At 46.0% G+C, this 18,324-nt stretch overlaps 1 protein-coding gene across 5 annotated transcripts in view; it reads left to right on the forward strand.

The window, feature by feature from the left end:
- The first annotated feature begins 4,814 nt into the window (after nucleotides 1-4,814).
- ATP11B (ATPase phospholipid transporting 11B (putative)) overlaps nucleotides 4,815-18,324 on the forward strand; it is a 121,400-nt gene continuing 107,890 nt past the window's right edge. For all 5 annotated transcript variants that reach the window (XM_056121109.1, XM_056121108.1, XM_056121107.1 and 2 more), the window contains exon 1: nucleotides 4,815-5,115. In XM_056121109.1, the coding sequence (XP_055977084.1) occupies nucleotides 5,089-5,115 (27 nt within the window). In that variant the 5' untranslated portion in view covers nucleotides 4,815-5,088. The remainder of the gene's footprint in view (nucleotides 5,116-18,324) is intronic.

Raw genomic sequence — 18,324 nt, forward strand, 5'->3', positions numbered from 1 at the left:
TCTTAGGGCTACACCTAGCAATGCTCAGTGAGTGGTTCCTCCCAGCTCTGCACTCAGGAATTACTCCTGGTGGTGCTTGGGGGACCATATGAGATTCCAGGGATTGAACCAGAGTTGCTGTGTGCAAGGCAAGTGCCTGACCCACTATTCTATTGCTCTAGTCCCTGCTTTCATATTCTTTTATTTGCTATAGCACAGGCCATACCTTGTGGTGTTCAGTGGCCATATGATGTCTGGGATCAAGCCCAGAGCTTCACATATGCATGCCTCTACCATGTAAGGCACATTCTGGCTTCCACTTTGATATTCTTAACTTAGATCTTTTTTTTCCCCCAAATGACTCAGAAATTGACATTAACCAGCTAACTCACTTAAACTTTTATTGAGTCTTTTATGAGAAACAAAATGATTGGGCCAGGAATCTTTTTGCTCATTTTCGGGGGCCACAACTGGAGGTACCCAGGGGCTACTTCCGGATGGTTCTGTGAGAGTCCAGGTAACCAGATGTGGTACCAGGAATCAAACTAGCATAGGAAGCAGACAAGGCACACTCCTTAATCCTTCGTCAGCTGGTCCCTGGGTAAGGAATCTTGACCTTAACAAACTCATAGTTTGTGCTTTCTGTGGATGGCTGAAATTGTTCAGACCAAGAAAAGATTCTTTTTTTCCTCTTCGTTATACCTAAGAATTCTAGTACACCAAGATTTTTTTTTTAAACCATGGAACACATTTCACAGATATAGCTAACACAGAATTATATTAACAAGTTTAGTCAACAAAATGAATCTTGCTTGCCACTTCATGGGTGTGTTAGATGCGATATTAAATGGTAAACTCGCTCTCCCCAAAGGTCTGTAGCCTCACTTAGGACGGTTTCAGGTTTCCTTGTCTGGCACCACAGCCCAACCTCATAAAACACTTTACTTTGGCTCTTCACAAGCACTTGAGCACTTTTCATCGCAAAGCTTTACTTTGGCAATAATCTCCTACCCGACCATTCCCCCACACCTAAAATGTCTACAGAATAACACTGATTTCATTCTGCCATTTCTTTTTCTCTAAACACCCACTTTCTGAGACGGAGAAATAGTACAGCAATAGGGTGTTTGCTTTGCACGTGGCTGATCAGGGTTTGATCTCCACATGGTAGAGGGATCCCAGAGTTCGGAGTGATCCCTGAGCACAGAGACAAGAGTAAACCCTGAGCATACCCGAGTGAGCCCTCGCCCTGCAGAAAACCAAAAAACCAAACCAAACAATCAAAAAACAGTACCCCAAATAAATAAAAGTACTAATTTAAAAAGAAAAAGAAAAACCCACTTCCTTGGGCTGGAAAGAGTTCAGGAGGGAAGGCAATTACCTTGCAAGTGGTTGTTGGCCACAACCCTGGTTTGAATCCCCAGCACCACATATGTTCCCCTGAGCACCACCAGGGGCACTCCTGAGCACTGTCAGGAATAGCTCTTGAGCACCAAGTGTTGTGGAGGTCCCCAAATAAACGCAAATGAAATAAAGAAAATCCCACTTTCTGCGAATACCTGTGACTAGAAACTCTCTTGATAGTCTGCCTCCAATACTCGATCAACTCCACTTCTTGTGCCCCAAATAGTATCTTCAATGTTACTTAGGCATCATGACTGATGATACTGTTAATAGTAGAGTGTCAGGCATACAATCATCCAACACATGGGGCTTGAGAAATAGTACCGTGGTTAAGGCACATGTAGCCTCACATGTAGCTGACTTGGGTTCGATCCCCCGCATCCCGTAGGGCCCCCGGAGTCCTTCATGACTGATTCCTGAGAGCAAAGCCAAGAGGAACCCGTGAGCATCACCGGGTTTGGCCCAAAAACAAAAAAAAAAACAAATTGTCCAACACCATGGTGGCCACCAGTGTCAGCATCACTGTACCAATATTTCATGGTCCTTTTCCATCCCCCTCACCACAACCCCCTGGCAAACTCATTTAAAATTTTTTAATTATTATTACAGTTTGGGTCACTTGCTTTGCAAAGCGCTGTCACCTCAGTGTTAATGCGTATGATTTTGATGGACGGTTATCTCACCTCTCTACCACCTGTGTCTATCTCAACCAATGTCCCTATGTCACCTGCGGTCCAACTCCTCATCCCCCCTTACATCTTCCCCCACCCCCCATGGCATTCTCATTTCTATTATCCAGAGCCAAGGTTTGCCATCACTCAGTACCTGCCACTCTCTATCTTTTTTCCCATTCTCTATCTTGCCCAGAAAGTATCTGAGCTTTCTTCTTGAAAAGTCTTTGATCCTGCAAGTATACCTGCAGGTATAAAACTTTTATTTCCACTTCCATCTTCCAATTTCAAGTTCAGCTTCAATTTACCTCTTTCCTACTGAGCCCTCTACAATTGGTATTTCCCCCTTCCATTTTCCGGGATTAGTGACTATTTTCAATCTAGTTCCTTAGGACTGAATCCCATTACGACTTAGATTGATACCTAATAGAGTTCTCTCTGCAACTTCTCTTTCCAATTTGATTGTAAAGGATCACAGTTGTTATACATACGTGTGTGTGTGTGTGTGTGTGTGTGTGTGTGTGTTTGGTGCTTCATTCACTTAAGAAATGGCTGTCCTACAACCTAGATTCAAAACATTTGTTAATCCATAGTATAACAATACTATTTTTTTATGTGTTGCCACAAAAAGAAAGAGAGAAAGAAAGAAAGAGTGGAATAAATGGTTATTGATCCCAAAAAACATTTTTTTTTCACAGCTGGTGCCTATCTTAAGTTCTGTGTATACCCATCTCAGTGCTCTTCAAACTTCCTGATCATAACTGATAAGAAATCAGTTTATATGGTGACTGTGTGTGCGTGTGTGTGTGTGTGTTCACAAAGCAATAAATGCTATCTATCCTGTACAATATGTTTTGGTGTTTTCTATTATATTTCTCAAAACACCAGTCATGACACACTAAATTGATCACCACCACAATACAAAATACTCTATGCTACCTATATGAAGTATATAATAATATACCTCATATGAGGAATATCTGAGATATATAATGGTGCTTTAGGAAAATGCTTACAGCACCCCCCCCCCAAAAAAAAAACCCAGTGCCTAGACAGCATGTTCTGCTCCTGAAAGTTTGAGCTACAATTATGAGCTCTGCAGTTATCCTGAAATCAATTCCTAGCACCTTCCACCCTAGCATTAAGAAACAATCCTTCCTCGCACTTTTAGCTTTTGAAATTTGGGACACAGTCAAATAATAATGCACCCAAAATCCTTCAAAATTCTATTTCTAATGTAGACTTGACAAATCTTGGGGAATATAAATAAAGTGTCCATGACTAATTTTATTTCGCTCACTTGCAAGATGACTAAAAATAGAGTTGGTCATATTTTTTGCTTTTTACTTTCTCATGAGCATGTGTTTTGTTGCCTGATCCCTCAGAATCTGAATCTCAGCTTAGCCAAGTTAGTCACAGGTAACGTTGCCTTTGAAAAACTGATGAAGGTTAAATGAGATTATGCAGGCAAAGCCTTAATATAAGGCCGAGGATACTTTGTGAATGGTAACAGTATTTTAACACCAAAGTAAATAGTGCCAATTTTCTTTTGGGATCATAAAGCAAGGTATAGTTATAACAACAAAAGGAGGATTAATTACCTTTTCAGTATCTAGCAACATATTGTCAGTGGATTATTCAGAATATAAAATTTTATTGCTAGTTTCACAGAATATAAATATCCCTGAGTCAATAATCTGTGAGGCTAGACAACTATTATATAATATGGACTATTGCAACTGATTATATATATGTACATATATATATATGCCACTATCAGATTTGTTTTTTGCTTTTTTAAAAGAACCACCTCCATGTTGAATGACAATGTTTTGACTTTGGAAAAACACTTCACACAAGACACATACACAACTCTCAAAGATGTGGAAGGGGATGCATCTAACAAGAGTGTGAAGTGTGTTATAGGCTAAAAAAATATTTCATACAGTCCATACATGCAATACTCAAAGATACAGGGATTGGATTTGGGTGAGACCCCACGTTCAAAGTCTCCCTTCCTTCTCTTCTCTGTTTATCCACACCCTTATCTAACCCAGGGTGTTTTCTGATTGCAGGAGTTTGGCAGTCAACAGCGACCTTGCACAGCAAGGATCTTTCCACCTCACGTGCTCCATTGAGCACGGCCAGACAGAACATCGCATGCATCCTCCAGGAGACACGGGTCCAGGCGGAACCAAGTACAATGATGTGCGAATATTCGAAATTCATGAAGCCAGCTTCGTCTTCAGCATTCAGCTCCCGAAGAAGGGGGGGGCGGGGAGGAGATCCAGATTCCCTCGAGAGCCCCATCCCAGTCGCTGGCTTAAAGGGGACTGCGTGATGCCTTCAACAGCGTAATCTGGAAGCAACATTGGAGACCTCCGGGGATCACCCTTCGGCCGACCCCACTCCAGAAGGGTGCAGGTTCGTGCTGGAGGGCCCGGGCTCGAAACAGACCTGCAACAGGAGGCCGTAAGCGAGCGGCCGGCCTGGAGCCGCTGGAGACAGACGGACGGACGGACGGACAGACGGACAGACAGACGGACAGGCAGGCCGACACGCAGGTGCACTTCCAGCCCGGGTGGGAGCTCGACGCTGCGCGCGCTGCGCAGCCCGAGCCCCGCCCCCGGGCCCACCCCGGGCCCCCCGGGTCCACGCAAGCCCCTTTCGTCACGTCCGGGGGCGGGCGCGGGTGGGGCCGGGGGGCCGGGCCGGGCCGGGCCGGGCCGGGCGGGGGGCGGGGCTGTGTTGGCGCTCCGGGTGACAACGGTCCGGAATGAAGGAGGCTGCGGCGCGGCGGCCGGTCGAGCTGCGCCGGGCGAGGGCGGCGCCGGGGCCGCGCCTGTAGGACTCGGGGCCGGCGCGGCGCGATGGGGCCCGGGCGCGGGGACTGAGCGGCGGCGGCGGCGGCGGCGGCGGCGGCGAGCGGCGCTCGAGCTCGGAGGGGCTCCGCGGCGTCCCCCCCCTCTGGCCCGGCGGCCTCCACCCGCAGCCCCTCGGCGCCCCGCGGGACCGGGACGGCACCGGCGGGGGCATGTGGCGCTGGGTCCGGCAGCAGCTGGTAAGTGCCTGCGAACCCTCCCGCGGCCCCGGGACGCCGCTCGGGCCGCCGGGGACACTAGGGCGGGCGGCGCGGAGCCCGCGAGGCCGGGCCGCGGGCGCGCCGGGCTAGGCCGCGGCCGAGGCTGGCGCGCGGGGCCCGGAGCCGGCGCCGCCCCGCAGCCCCCCGAGGCTTCCCCGACCGCGCCGGCCCCGCGCACTTCGCTTCAGCCCCCCGCGCTTCCCCGACGCGCCCCGAAGATGCGCCCCGCGCCTCCCCTGAGCGCCCCGCGGCCCCCGATGCGCCCCTATGATGCGCTCCGCGCTTCCTCGCGGCTCCCCGCAGCGCCCTGATGCGCCCCGCGCTTCCCCGCAGCGCCCCGACGCGCCCCGCGCCTCCCGATGCGCCCCGCGCCCCTCCGCAGCTCCCCGCAGCGCCCCGACGCGCCCCGCACTTCCCCGACGCGCCCCGATGATGAGCCCCGCGCTTCCCCGCAGCAGCGCCCCGCGCCCGCTTCCCACCCGCGCCCTGCCCTGCCCTGCCCGGCCGCGCTCAGCTCCCTCCCCTCGGTCGGCGCCCGCAGCCCCGGGTGCGGGAGAGCGCGGGCACCCGGCGCGGGTGCGTTTCGGGGACAGGACCCGAGGCGCGGGGGCGGCCCGGGACGCGGCGCAGGGGCGCGGGTTGGCTCGAGGATGTCACGATCCCGCGCGGCGTGGGTGGGCCGCGGGGAGGGCAGGCGCGGGGACGGAGCCCCCCACGCGCCGAGGGCCGGCCAGGCGGCCCCGGGTCCCGGGACCTGCGGGGAGACGCGTGCGGGAGGCGCCGAGGACTGCCCGGCCCCGGCCCTCTCCAGCCTGCCCCGCGGGAAACTTTCGCCGCGAGAACCTGAACGTTTCCACCCCACCCCCCACCCCCCGCGCACTGCCCTAGGCAGGGGGAGAGAGAAAAGGGTTGGCAGCCCCGGGTTAACTTTTCAAGTCTTTCTGGCACGTTTAAAGGGAAAAAACAAAACCAAAAACAACTTCAGGGTGACTTCTAGAGGCAAGTCCAACGCGCCACGTTTCTCAGAATTATTTCAGAGGTAGAGATTTCAAGAAAAAAAAAAAGAATTTCTTTTTTCAATGTCTTATCTGCCTGCTGCCAACCACAACCCAGAAAATACAAAACGAAGGTAACAATTAGGGCAGAAATTACACCTTGCCCAAGAAGCCTTAAAAACCTCTCTCTGATGAGGCCGCTGGCGCCCTGGCTGAACCGTGTTTGCTGAAATGCAAAATCTCTAATTCGGGCGTCTCTTTTTTTTTTTTTTTAAACTCATCCTAAAAAAGACGGTGTTAAATCTTAGGCAAGCAAATAATAATAATAATAATAATAATTTTTTAAAGTCATTTTACGGGACTCCAGCATAGATCCCTCTCTTTTCCTTGCCTCTTGGAAGCGCAGTTGAATATTGGGACGAGGACATTTGGGGTTTTCCGAGCCCTCAGTGAACGCAGAATACAGACGAACGTTTCAGTTCATTCATTTTGCAGTGAGCAAAAAAGATCTTCGAAATAAAGCTGGAGCTCCCTGCCACTCCCAACACAAGTGTTGTCTCTATTTTTAGCCAGCTGTAACTTCAGATAGGCCAGCTCTATGCCTGGTTAAGAAACCTGGCTAATGATGGCACTGTAATAGTACCATTTGTTGTAATACTTCGGCTTTGTTGCATTACTTACGGGGTGGCATAGTAACTTGACTCTGGTAGTTAATTATTACAGGTCTGATCTCATGCTTTTGGTTTGCCAGTCTTCCAGTAAGGCTTATTTATGGCCTCTTGTTTCTGTGCGCAAGGAAGTGGTGGTTCTCTTCAACATAAACTGCTCCCAGTAGGAGATGCAGACACCACTTTCTCGGGGTTTAGGCTATTTGATGTCCTGAATAACCTGGTGGCAGGGTCACTCTCATCTTCAAGACAATCCCGTATTATTTGGAGTTTCCTCTAAGTAACTTCAGGTGATGAGTCCAAGAAAAAGGAAGGGCGTGAAGTTGTGTGGTTAACCAGTTGAACAAGTAGCGATGCATAAAAAAATGATGTCCCTGCCCTGGTGCTGCTCACCTCACTGGTTTTACTTTTAAGTTATCAGATCTTCTGAGTATGTAATCAGACCTGTGCCGATGTAGGACTTTGTAGCTCTGATTCACTTTGTACAGTCACTGAAATTATCCGGAAAGGATAATGATACACAGAGTAATGAAAGTATATTTTACTATATCAAGCACAAGTTCAAAGTCTACATTTCATATCCATTTGCTCAATGAAGTGTTACTGTGCTTTAGTGCTTAAATTTATTTCTTCTCTTTATTTGGGTGGTGGTGGGGTGTGGTTGGTGGGGTTTGGTGGGGTCCACGCGCAGTGCTGGGGACTGAACCGGGTGTGACTTGCACACACAGTCTTAACTCCTGTTCTAGCTCTCTGGCCTACTAGAACCACTTAAAAAAAATCCAGGTATTTGGGACAAATTTAGGAAAATGAAATCACAGGGACAAGGTTTATTTTTGTTCCAGAAATGCCTTATTATATGAATTGTATTTTCAACAACCTGTGTTGCTGAAAATAAAAAAGAGCATTTCACTGCAAAAACAGCTATTATGCTCTAGTAATTTCTCAAAAAATAGTTGACTCCTTATTTCCAGAAACTATTTTCAATACTTGAGAAAAATCAGGAGGTTGTCAGAAGGTTGATGATTTTCCTTAAGAGAGATAAAGTAAAAAGAAGGAATTGGAATACCCCTTTCTCTTTTATTTCTCTTATTATTTTCATTTCCAGTTCACAATGCTGAAGTAATTTTACACAACATTTTCTTATGACATCTTGTACAGTTAGAATTAGCCATAGTCGACTTTCTAGCGGTATTATTTATGTTAACTAGTGATAAAGTACCTTGATTAAAAGAGTAAAATTATTAGGTATTCACTATCCTAATATTTAGATTTATACGGTAGCCATTAATCACTGTGATTAAAGTTAATGTAATTGGTTACCATACTAGACAGTTAAGAGTAGAACATTTCACTATCACAGAAAATTGTATCGGACTGCAGTAGTAAGATTTTCAGTCTGGCCTGTAGAGTTGACATGCAGTATTTCTCTACAGGGCAATGTAATGTTCCTTTTTTTTTTTTTTTTAAACACACCCTCTCTGCAGACGTTAGAATCAGGTCCGTGAGTGCGCTCAATCTTCCTCTCACACAGTTTTTGACGCAGAGTAGATATCTAGTCCAGGTCTGCTGAATATATGATGGATAACTGAGGGAAGAAAGAATCCACTCTATTGTTTTTGTGTTTACAGATAAAATACCCCATTTCAGTACTGATCGTCCCAGGAAAAAGCTAGGAAATCATTTTACAAAAATAATAGCTTATTTATTGTCACGCTGTTGCAGAATTTCAACCTGCAGTGTGCAGTATAACAGGGTGGGGGAGGGAGGGAGGTGGGGATCAAACGCTCCCTCTGACTTGGCTTTAGAAACAGGATTTATTTCACCCGGTGGCCCAGACTGGACCCAGCCTGAGCTGGGAATCTTTAGGTCTGGACCCTGAATAAAGACAAAGCAGAGAGTTTGTACTCTATTAGTCCCACATTCAGGAGCCAATGCGCCTTCTGAAATGCTTACGAAGTTAAAAGGGGTGGAGGAGGGCATGAGACTAAGACTAGGAATGGTTCAGGGAAGACCAGAAAAGGAGCTCCATGGGAAAGAGAAGGAAGGACTGTCTAGCTAGCTGATGGAAACAACTGGAGGGCACCCTGGGTAACAGGCCACCCGCTGCTTCCTCATTACTGAGCTCAGTACTGTCTGAGCATGGCCACAGTACAAGGACAGTCTTATTTTTCCCTTTTTCTTTGATTTTTGGTTGGTGCGCAGGGCTGACTCCTGACTTCACTCAGAGATCATTCCTGGTGGGTTCTGGGACCATCTGTGGTGCCCTGGATGGAACCCGGTTCAGCCACCTGTGAGGCAAATGCCTGATGTGCCATAACTCTCTCTCAGCCCCAGGCTATTTCTTGTTCCATAAATGTGGTTCCTGCAAGTTTGTATTGGGGAGGGGGCAGGGGGAGGAACTCAACAGGAGATGGAGGGAGATCGCACATTGTGGTGGTGGTGGTGGACAGAGTGTGACAATTTGTTTTTGAAGAGGTGTGAAAAGGAACACCTAAAACATGCAGTGTTGTAAGTCAATGTTACTTCTATAATGAAATGCAAATTTTGAAGTTAAAAGAGTGTAAAATATCTCAATTTTTAAAATTTTGTTTTGTTTGGGGGGATGGGCGCATCTAGCAGTGCTCAGGGCTTACTCCTGGCTGTGTGCTCAGGGATCACTCTTGGCAGAGCTGGGGCACCATGTGGGGCACTTCAGACTGAACCCAGATCAGCTGTGTGCAAGGCAAGCACCCTACTTACTGTATACTATTTCTTCAGCCCCCCATCTCTCTCTCTCTCTCTCTCTCTCTCTCTCTCTCTCTCTCTCTCTCTCTGTCTCTTTCTCTCTCTCTCGTTCCCGGGTTTTTGGGTCTCACCTAGTGGTGCCCAGAGATTACTACTGACTCTGCATTCAGGAATTACTTCTAGCACTGTAATACTTCAGGGGATTATAAGGGAGGCTGGGGATCAAACCCAGGTCTGCGGCATCCCAGGCAAATGCCCTCCCTCCTGGACTATTGCTCTGGCCCCAATGTCTCATTTTTATAGTTGAAACAATATTTTGGGAAGATTGGGTAAAGTAAAATGTCATCATTTAACCTATTTAAGAAATTGGGGCGGAGGGAGGATGACTCCCAGGTGGTGCTCAGGAAACTGGGATGAGATCTGGTAGTTGGCCTTCCTGTGATTTTAGCCCGTCCAAGTTCAGTAGCAAGAGCTGGAGATGCAGTGGGCACTGCTCAGCTCCCGTGGAGTTGAGGATTAGCCAGGTCACCCAGGGGGCAGGGGCTGCACCTGGTGATGCTTGGGGAACCACATAGAATTGGCTGGTAAAATGCACCCGAACCCCATTTAATTTTTGTACTGTCCAGCCCCATTTAATTTTTTTAATGACATTGCTAGAATTTTTTTAATTAAAAATGTGATTTTCATTTGTGACTTACTACATTCATATATGTAACAGGAAATAACAGGGCTGCTCTATGACACAAATGAACTTGTGTTTATACAGCACATCAAAGTCTCACTCATTGGAGTAGATTGTAAATATCCTAAAATATATAGTTTCTCTTTATATCCATCGCGTTTAAGACAGCAGCTGGCTCCCGTAGCTATATCACCTGCTTTGTATTGATTGAATAAATGAGTAAACAGTTTTTTTTTTTTTAAATTCTGCATCTGTTTGGAAGCACTTCTCTATTAAGGAATGAACAAACAAGAGGAAAAGGAAGCACAGGCCTATGGTTATTATTTTGATAGGGCCAAGTAGGTTTTTAACGTCAGGAATTGATGTTTAAACTCAAGCACAAAATTTTTAAGTCTACAACTGTACCTCATGGTGTCTCACTTATAATAAAATTTCAAAAAAAAAAAAAAGTGAACCTCGATTTGTGTTTCCCTCCATGGGTTGCAAGTATGACCCTGAATGATGATGATGATTGATTGATTTTGAGAGGGGGCAGTAGCGTAGACCAGACAGATGTGGGAATCCTGACCTAGATCTTGGGGTCGAGGAAATGACTCAGAGGGCTGGAGGGCATGTGGAAACCTGGGTTCAGCTTCTGGCACCCCAAGGGGGGACCTTCAAGACCCAGTAGCTTGGCCACTGCCTGGTGTGCCTACCCTCCCCTCCCCCCCCCCAAAAATAATAATAAAAAGAATCTTTAGCGCTTAGACTACTTGACTCTTTTGTCTTTCTGCTCAGACATAGATTTTTAGACGCTTCATCTTTTATTTGACTAAGGGGAAACCCCAGTGACCCTGCAGCACTGACTGTCGTTACTGCGACTGGTCCCATCTGTCCCTGCAGTCTCCTTGACATGGCAGAGCGATCTTACTAGAAGGTGTGTAACTACGGTGCTTCCTAGAAAAACCTTCTGAGGACTTAGCGCTGCTGCCCGGAGTCTCAGTAGAAGTCTCCGCCTGAGCTCTGTGCCCTTCTCTGCTTCATCCGCCTTGGCTTCTCGGTGGTTCTCTCCAAGGAAGTGCCAGGCAGGCTTTAAAGTCTAAGGTGGTTGGTCCCCAGGACTTTGAACTCTACTACCCGACTTAACTCCATTGCCGAATGTTTTCCCCTCTGCTTTCTGCAGGTGCCTTCACTCCCTTCGAGTCCTTATTCAGTTATCACCTTCTTAGTGAGGCCTATTTTGGTCCTTCAGTATAAAATCAGACTGCTCCTTAGTCATATCACCCTCTTTATGTCTCAGCACCCTTCGTTGTTTCACACACCTTTTTAATATATAATTAGTTTCCCCTTAACCTCAGGAAGGCAGGAATTTTAGCTGCTTTAGTTCCCCCTTGGGAAAAACTTATTTCTTTAACACTGCATCTACTTTTAGATAACACCTTCTCATTCTCATTTATTTCCTCACTCAAAGCTCTGAAACTACCAAAATGAAGCAGCCCTGGCCCAGCCAGTCTCCTAGGATGTGTTTGTCTTTTCCCCTCTTACCTTATTTTCTTTCTGTATCCCCCCCCCCCCCCCCCCTTCGGGGCTGCAGCCGTAGCCCAGCAGGTAGGGTGTTTGCCTGTCGCACGCAGCTGACCCAGGTTTGATTCCTCCGTCCTTCTCTGAGTGCCCAGCAAACTACCGAGAGTATCTCTCCCGCACGGCAGAGCCTGGCAAGCTCCCTGTGGTGTATTCGATATGCCAAAACCAGTAACAACAAGTCTCACAATGGAGACGTTACTAGTGCCCGCTCGAGCGATTCAGTGAACAACTGTAGGACAGTGCTACCGTGATATCCCCGCCCCCTTACCAAATGGCTCCCATAGCCCCATTTTTCACAGTTCTTTGTTGTTACCCCATAGAATATCCTGGGTACCCACATAGGGCCAGATAACCATACTTTTGATATTTTGTTCTGTAACAGATATACAGATATTTGGATAGTTGTCTTTTTTGCCCCCATTACAAAAAATATGGTAGTAATCTTGCTATGTTTCTATTTTTTATTTTTTTAATTTTTTTTCATAATTTTATTTTTTTTCTTATATTTATTTATTGAATCACTATGGGAAAAGTTACAAAGCTTTCAGGTTTAAGTCTCAGCCATACAATGATCAAACACCTTTCCCTTCACCAGTATTCATTTTCCACCACCAAGAACCCCAATATACCCCCCTCCCACCCCTCCCAATGCCTGTGAGGCAAATGATTTCTACTTTTCTCTACATTGATTACATTCATTATTTCGACAAAAGGTGCACCATTATTGTTTAGAATTTCCCCGCCAACAATCAGAATTGCTGAAAAGGCATTGTGAAATACTTTGTTTCTATAGCTGGTTATGAGAATCATATAATGTCACACAGGCGCAATTTGGGATTTCTGCAAAGAGCCAGATAATTACGAGATTGGTTTCTGTGCATCTGGTGTTATGGCTGTGCCAGAGAGCCCCTCGTGGGGGACAGCTTGTGACCTCGGTAGGGCGTGAAGGACGAGCCGGTACCGTCCCCCTTCCCATGAGACTGCAGTTGCCCCATCACCGCCGGCTCATACCTGGCTTTCCAATAAGCTCTGAGGTGGTGGCCACCTTGTATGCGGTCCAGATGCATTTCTGCCAAAAGCCGCTGGGTTTCGAGATTTGTTTCTGAGTCTCTGGGATCATGGCCATTAAGCAGATTGATCAGGAGCCAGAGAGGCTGTTTGTAGGTGGCGACTCAGGGTCTCGCTGGGATGGAGAGGAAAGGGCCGGTTCCACCCCCATCTGTTGAGGCCCCATGTGTCTCATCACTGCAGGCCCCAATCTGACTGTCCAGTGGCCTCTGGAGGATGGTGGTCACCCACCAGGCCACCAGGGGGAATAGGCCAAGGCGCGAAACCCATTCCCGCCTGGAGTGGCCCAACACCAGTATCCTACTGCAGGAACAGGACGCATTTCTGCCAAAAGCCTTTGGGTTCCGAGATTTCGTTTCTGAGTCTCTGGGATCATGGCCGTTAAGCAGTTCGATCAGGAACCAGAGAGACTCCAATTATATCGATGAGCCAGAGGTGGTTTATGGGTGTGTTTCCCACATACCTAACTTTTGGCCGTTTACTTTCTTGGTAAACTTTGCCCCAAGTTTTTGGGGTCTGGCCAAAGGCACAGCAGCAATTTTGGGGTGTCTGAAAGTCTGACGGTGCCATCAGGCTGCTGATGCACTCGCCTCACGGGTACAGATTGACCTGCTGGCGGCACCATACCCCCCAATCTTGCTTATGTTTTTAAATTTATGTTTTTTATTTTTATTTCCAGTTGGAATTCTTAGACATGAAATTGCCACGTCTTGGTCCACGCTTGCACTCTTTTACTTGAAAAACTTTATGAATCTGATGAGTATGAATAGTATCTCATTTTGTTCCAGTTGCATTTTCCTGGTTGCTAGTGAGATCTGGGTGTTCTCTATTTCATTCCTGTGAGCAGTCTCATTTTTCTTAATGTTTGTCTTTTCCTTCTGTATTTAGTCTGCTAATTCTTTGTGTGCCAAAAATCTACTTTTAGTCTGTCCCGTATAGGTAGGTAGCTAACCTTGTTAGTGGTGCCCTTTTTGGGGCACAGTTTATATTTACTTGTAGGTAAATTTATTAGGCAAATGATACCTGCCTTTTTTGGCTGGGGGAGGCACACCCAGCAACACTCAGGGCTTTGCACTTTGCACTCAGGAATTATTCCTGGCGGTGCTCAGGGAGGCATGTGGGGTGCTGGAATCAAACCGGGGGCAGCCACATACTAGGCAAACCTCCTTACCCACTGTACTCGCTCTCTGGCGCTGATTTTTCTTTTCATTATTTAGAGGGCGTTTGCCTTCCACGCGGCTGACCTGGGCGACCTGGGTTTGATTCCTCCGTCCCTCTCTGGGAGCCCAGCAAGCTACTGAGAGTATCCCTCCCGCACAGCAGAGCCTGGCAAGTTCCCCATGGCATATTCAATATGCCAAAAACAGTAACAACAGATCTCACGATGGAGACATTACTGGGCTGGCTTAAGCAAATCGATGAACAGTGGGAGGACAGTGCTACAGTTCTTTCTCTGCCACTCACTATAAACTTTTTCCACTATTGACTTCTTTTCATACAGGATTTTTTTTTTCTTTTCGGGTCACACCCAGTGATGCACAAGGCTTACTCCTGGCTCTGCACTCAGGAGTTACTCCGGGCGGTGCTCAGAGGACCATATGGGATGCTGGGAATTGAACCCGGGTCGGCCGCGTGCAAGGCAAACGCCCTACCTGCTGTGCTATCGCTCCAGCCCTTCATATAGGAATTTTTTACACAACCCCGGACATGTAAAATAGATATTCAAATGTTTACTGATAATCATAAATTTAAAATCATTTTTGTGACCCCCCTCCCCCCCACACACCCCTCAATCCAGATTGAGTATGTGACACCACACGTGCTGGGCGCTATCAGATCATAAAGTTATTTTTCTAGTGTTTTCTTCAAATTGTCATGAAATTCTCAGCACTTAGGTCTTTAGTACCCCCTTACTGGATTTTTATATATGGAATAAAGAATTTATTTTCTCCCATGTGGAAAATTTTTGTTTCTGTGTTGCTTACTTAAAGCCATCTTTGTTTGATTAGTTTTTTTGATTTGTTTTGGGACTACAACCAGCAGTGCTCAGAGATTACTCCTGGCTCTGCACTCAGGAGTTACTCCTGGTGGGGCACTTGGGACCACGTGGCATGCCAGGATTGAACCTAGGTTGATCGTGTGCAAGGCAAATGCCTTAGCCACTGTATCATCTCTCCAGCCCTAAATGAGCCTCTTTTCCCTACAGAAATTTCTGTTGTTTGCTTGCTTTGTCATAAGCCAGCATTCTCATTTACATGATATCTTGTTCTTATAGGTTCTTCTGTTTTATTCCTTATTTTTTTTTGTTTTATTCCTTATTGAATAGATGAATATTATATTACAGTGCAGCAGTGGTCTACTGTCTTAGTTTTTTTATGGTGGATTATCACATTACCTGATTGGGAAAAAAAAAAACAATTTCACTTTATTTTATGGGAGCCAGAAGCCACTTCCTGGAGTCTGTGTGCATCTTTGCGTCTGATTCATACATGCATCAGGGCATGTGATGCTGCTGAGGACCATTGAGGTCACACCCCAGCCTCCATGTGGCATATAACTTTGAGTACTAGGGATCAAACTTCATCCCTATCCCCCTCCATTTTATTTACTAATTTTGCATTGGATATTTAATCTTTCATATGATATCAGATTATGTGAAAAATTGTAGGGTTTGGATGGACTTTGCATTGAATTTGTTTCTTTTCATGCGTTTCCCTTTGATGATATAGAAGTCGTAGATTGTATTTTAATCTTGTATTTCTTTAGCTGCTTGTATCTTATTCTGTCTCTCTATAGGGAGGGGTTTAGAAGTTTTCTTTTGTGGGTGCGTTTTGGGCCACACCGCCTGTACTCAGGACTCACTCCTCATTCTGTGCTCAGAGATCACTCCTGGTGGTTCTTAGGGGAACCACACAGGGTACCAGGGACCGAACAAGGTCCATCACGTGCAAGGCAGGCACCTTACCTTCTGTTCTGTTTTCCTGGACCTGGATTTAGAAGGCTTTCACAAAAATATTCCATGTTACGCCTACAAGTTACGATTGCATAATAATTCTTTCTTTTCTGTTACCAGTTGAGCTATACTCATATTCTATACAGTTTATCATTTTTGGGTTTTATTGGGTTTTGGCATTCTGAACCACATCTGGCAGTGCTCAGGGACTGCTCCAAGTGGTGCTTGAGGCTCTCATGCAGTGCTGTGGGTCATGGCCAGAACTCCAGCCCTCAATTGATCCCTTTAATACATGCAATTAGAAATTGATAGGTTTTTTTTTTCGTAAATTAATTGAGTTGTCTAGCCACATTGGTTGTAAACATTTTATATTCCTCTTAAAGGACTCCTACCTATTGCTTCTTACTGTTTCTTCAAGCCTGTTCAACCACTAATTTACTTTCTCTGAGACTTGCCTTCTCTGGGCAGTTCTATAAATAGTGACCCCTAAAATGTGGTGTCTTAGATTGTCATCTTGCACCTAATGAGATGTTTCCAGTGTTCATGGGCCATGGTGTAGCGTATATCAAAACTACTCTCCTTTTTTTTTTCTTGCCAAATCATACTGCACTGTATTGGTATACCACATTTTACTTATCCATTTATCAGTTAATGGATATTTAGTTTGTTTCCACCTATTTTGCTATTGCAAATAATCCTTTAACTGATCATAAGCATCTTTGTATGTACATATCTTCATTTTTCTTGTATTAATAATGGAGTGGACACACAGAGCTAAATGGTAACCATATTTTGAACTTTGTAAGAACTTTTTCCGAAGTGACCATTGCACGCTCACACCAGCAATATATTCACGTGTCTTCAGAGCCTTGATTTTGCTAACGATCATCATATAGTGAGTGAAATGCAATCTCATTTTTGGAGTTTTTGTTTTATTTTTGAGACTACACCAAAATGTTGTTCAGAGCTCACTTCTGGCTCTGCACAGAGATCACTCCTGATGTTTCTGGGGATTGAACAGGGTCAACTGTTGCAAAGCGATGCCATAATTCTTATACTATCTCTCCTTTATTGTAGTTTTGATTTTGACTTCTCTGTTGACTACTTTAGGTGTCCTCAGTGTCTTTATTAGCCATTTGTGTATCATTTTTGGAGAAATGTCTGTTCAGTTCTTTATGGTTATTACTTTTTTTTTAATTGTGTGGTTTATATATTCTAATTATACGGCCCTTATTTGACCCTGTTATTTGCAAATATTTTTTCCATAATGTCTTAGTTCTACTTTTTTTAAATTTAAAATATTTCTTTTTTTTTTTCTTTTTGGGTCACACCCGGCAATGCTCAGGGGTTACTCCTGGCTCTGAGCTCAGGAATTACCCCTGGCGGTGCTCAGGGGACCATATGGGATGCTGGGAATCGAACCCCGGTCGGCCGCGTGCAAGGCAAACACTCTACCCGCTGTGCTATTGCTCCAGCCCCAAAATATTTCTTATTTTTAAGCAATTTGATTTATTCTAAGGATTTAGTGATTTCTTTTATTCATCAGTGCTTCTTTTCTTCTCCCCCCACCTTTTTTTTTTTTTAAATTGGACCACCAGGAGATATACAGTTACAAAGTTGCTCATACTATGTCCCAACTCTTGTCCTGTCACTCATATGTTACCCCTACCCTCCACCATGGTGACGTTACCTCTCTCCCCTTCCCCCATCCCTCTCTCCTTTTTCTCCCTCTCCTTCTCTCTCTCCCTCCGTCTTTCCCTCCCTCTCTCTCTCCTTCCCTGGCTCTCCCTCCCTCTCCCTCCTTCTTCCTCCCTCCCTCCCCCCACCCCCCCTGCACTGTAGTTTGCATTACTGTTACTGAAAGGTTATCTTGCATATCATTTTACCTCCTTTCAGCACTCCATTCTTGTCCATAATATCATTGTTTCCTGCATGTCCTTTCCCCTTCTGGATTATTTTTATTCTTGCTCAGATAATTTAGTTATTTGGGCTGGAGCGATAGCACAGCGGGTAGGGCATCTGCCTTGCACGCAGCCAACATGGCCGACCCGAGTTCGATTCCTCCGCCCCTCTCGGAGAGCCCGGCAAGCTACCGAGAGTATTCGATATGCCAGACACAGTAACAACGAAGTCTCCAATGGAGACGTTACTGGGCCCGCTCGAGCAAATCGACGATCAACGGGAGGGCCTTTACCTTTACCTTTAAAGGAAGTACTTATTATAGTGAACTTTCAGTCACTATAATTTTATGCTTATTTTATAATTACTATTGAGTTCTACTTAGTATGAAATTCTGGAGAAGCAGTTACTTTTGCTCAACATGTTGAAAATACTTCTTGCTTCATTACTTCCCCACTTTTATTGTTGCTGTTGTGAAACATATTATATGCCTCTCAGAGAGCCCGGCAAGCTACCGAGAGTATCCCGCCCACATGGGCTGAGCCTGGCAAGCTCCCCGTGGCTATTCGGTATGCCAAAACCAGTAACTATAACAGGTCTCATTCCTCTGACCCTGAAAGAGCCTCCAGTTGTTGG

Source organism: Sorex fumeus, unplaced genomic scaffold (genome assembly GCF_029834395.1).
Source record: "Sorex fumeus unplaced genomic scaffold, SorFum_2.1 ptg000044l, whole genome shotgun sequence".
NCBI classification, from domain to species: domain Eukaryota; kingdom Metazoa; phylum Chordata; class Mammalia; order Eulipotyphla; family Soricidae; genus Sorex; species Sorex fumeus.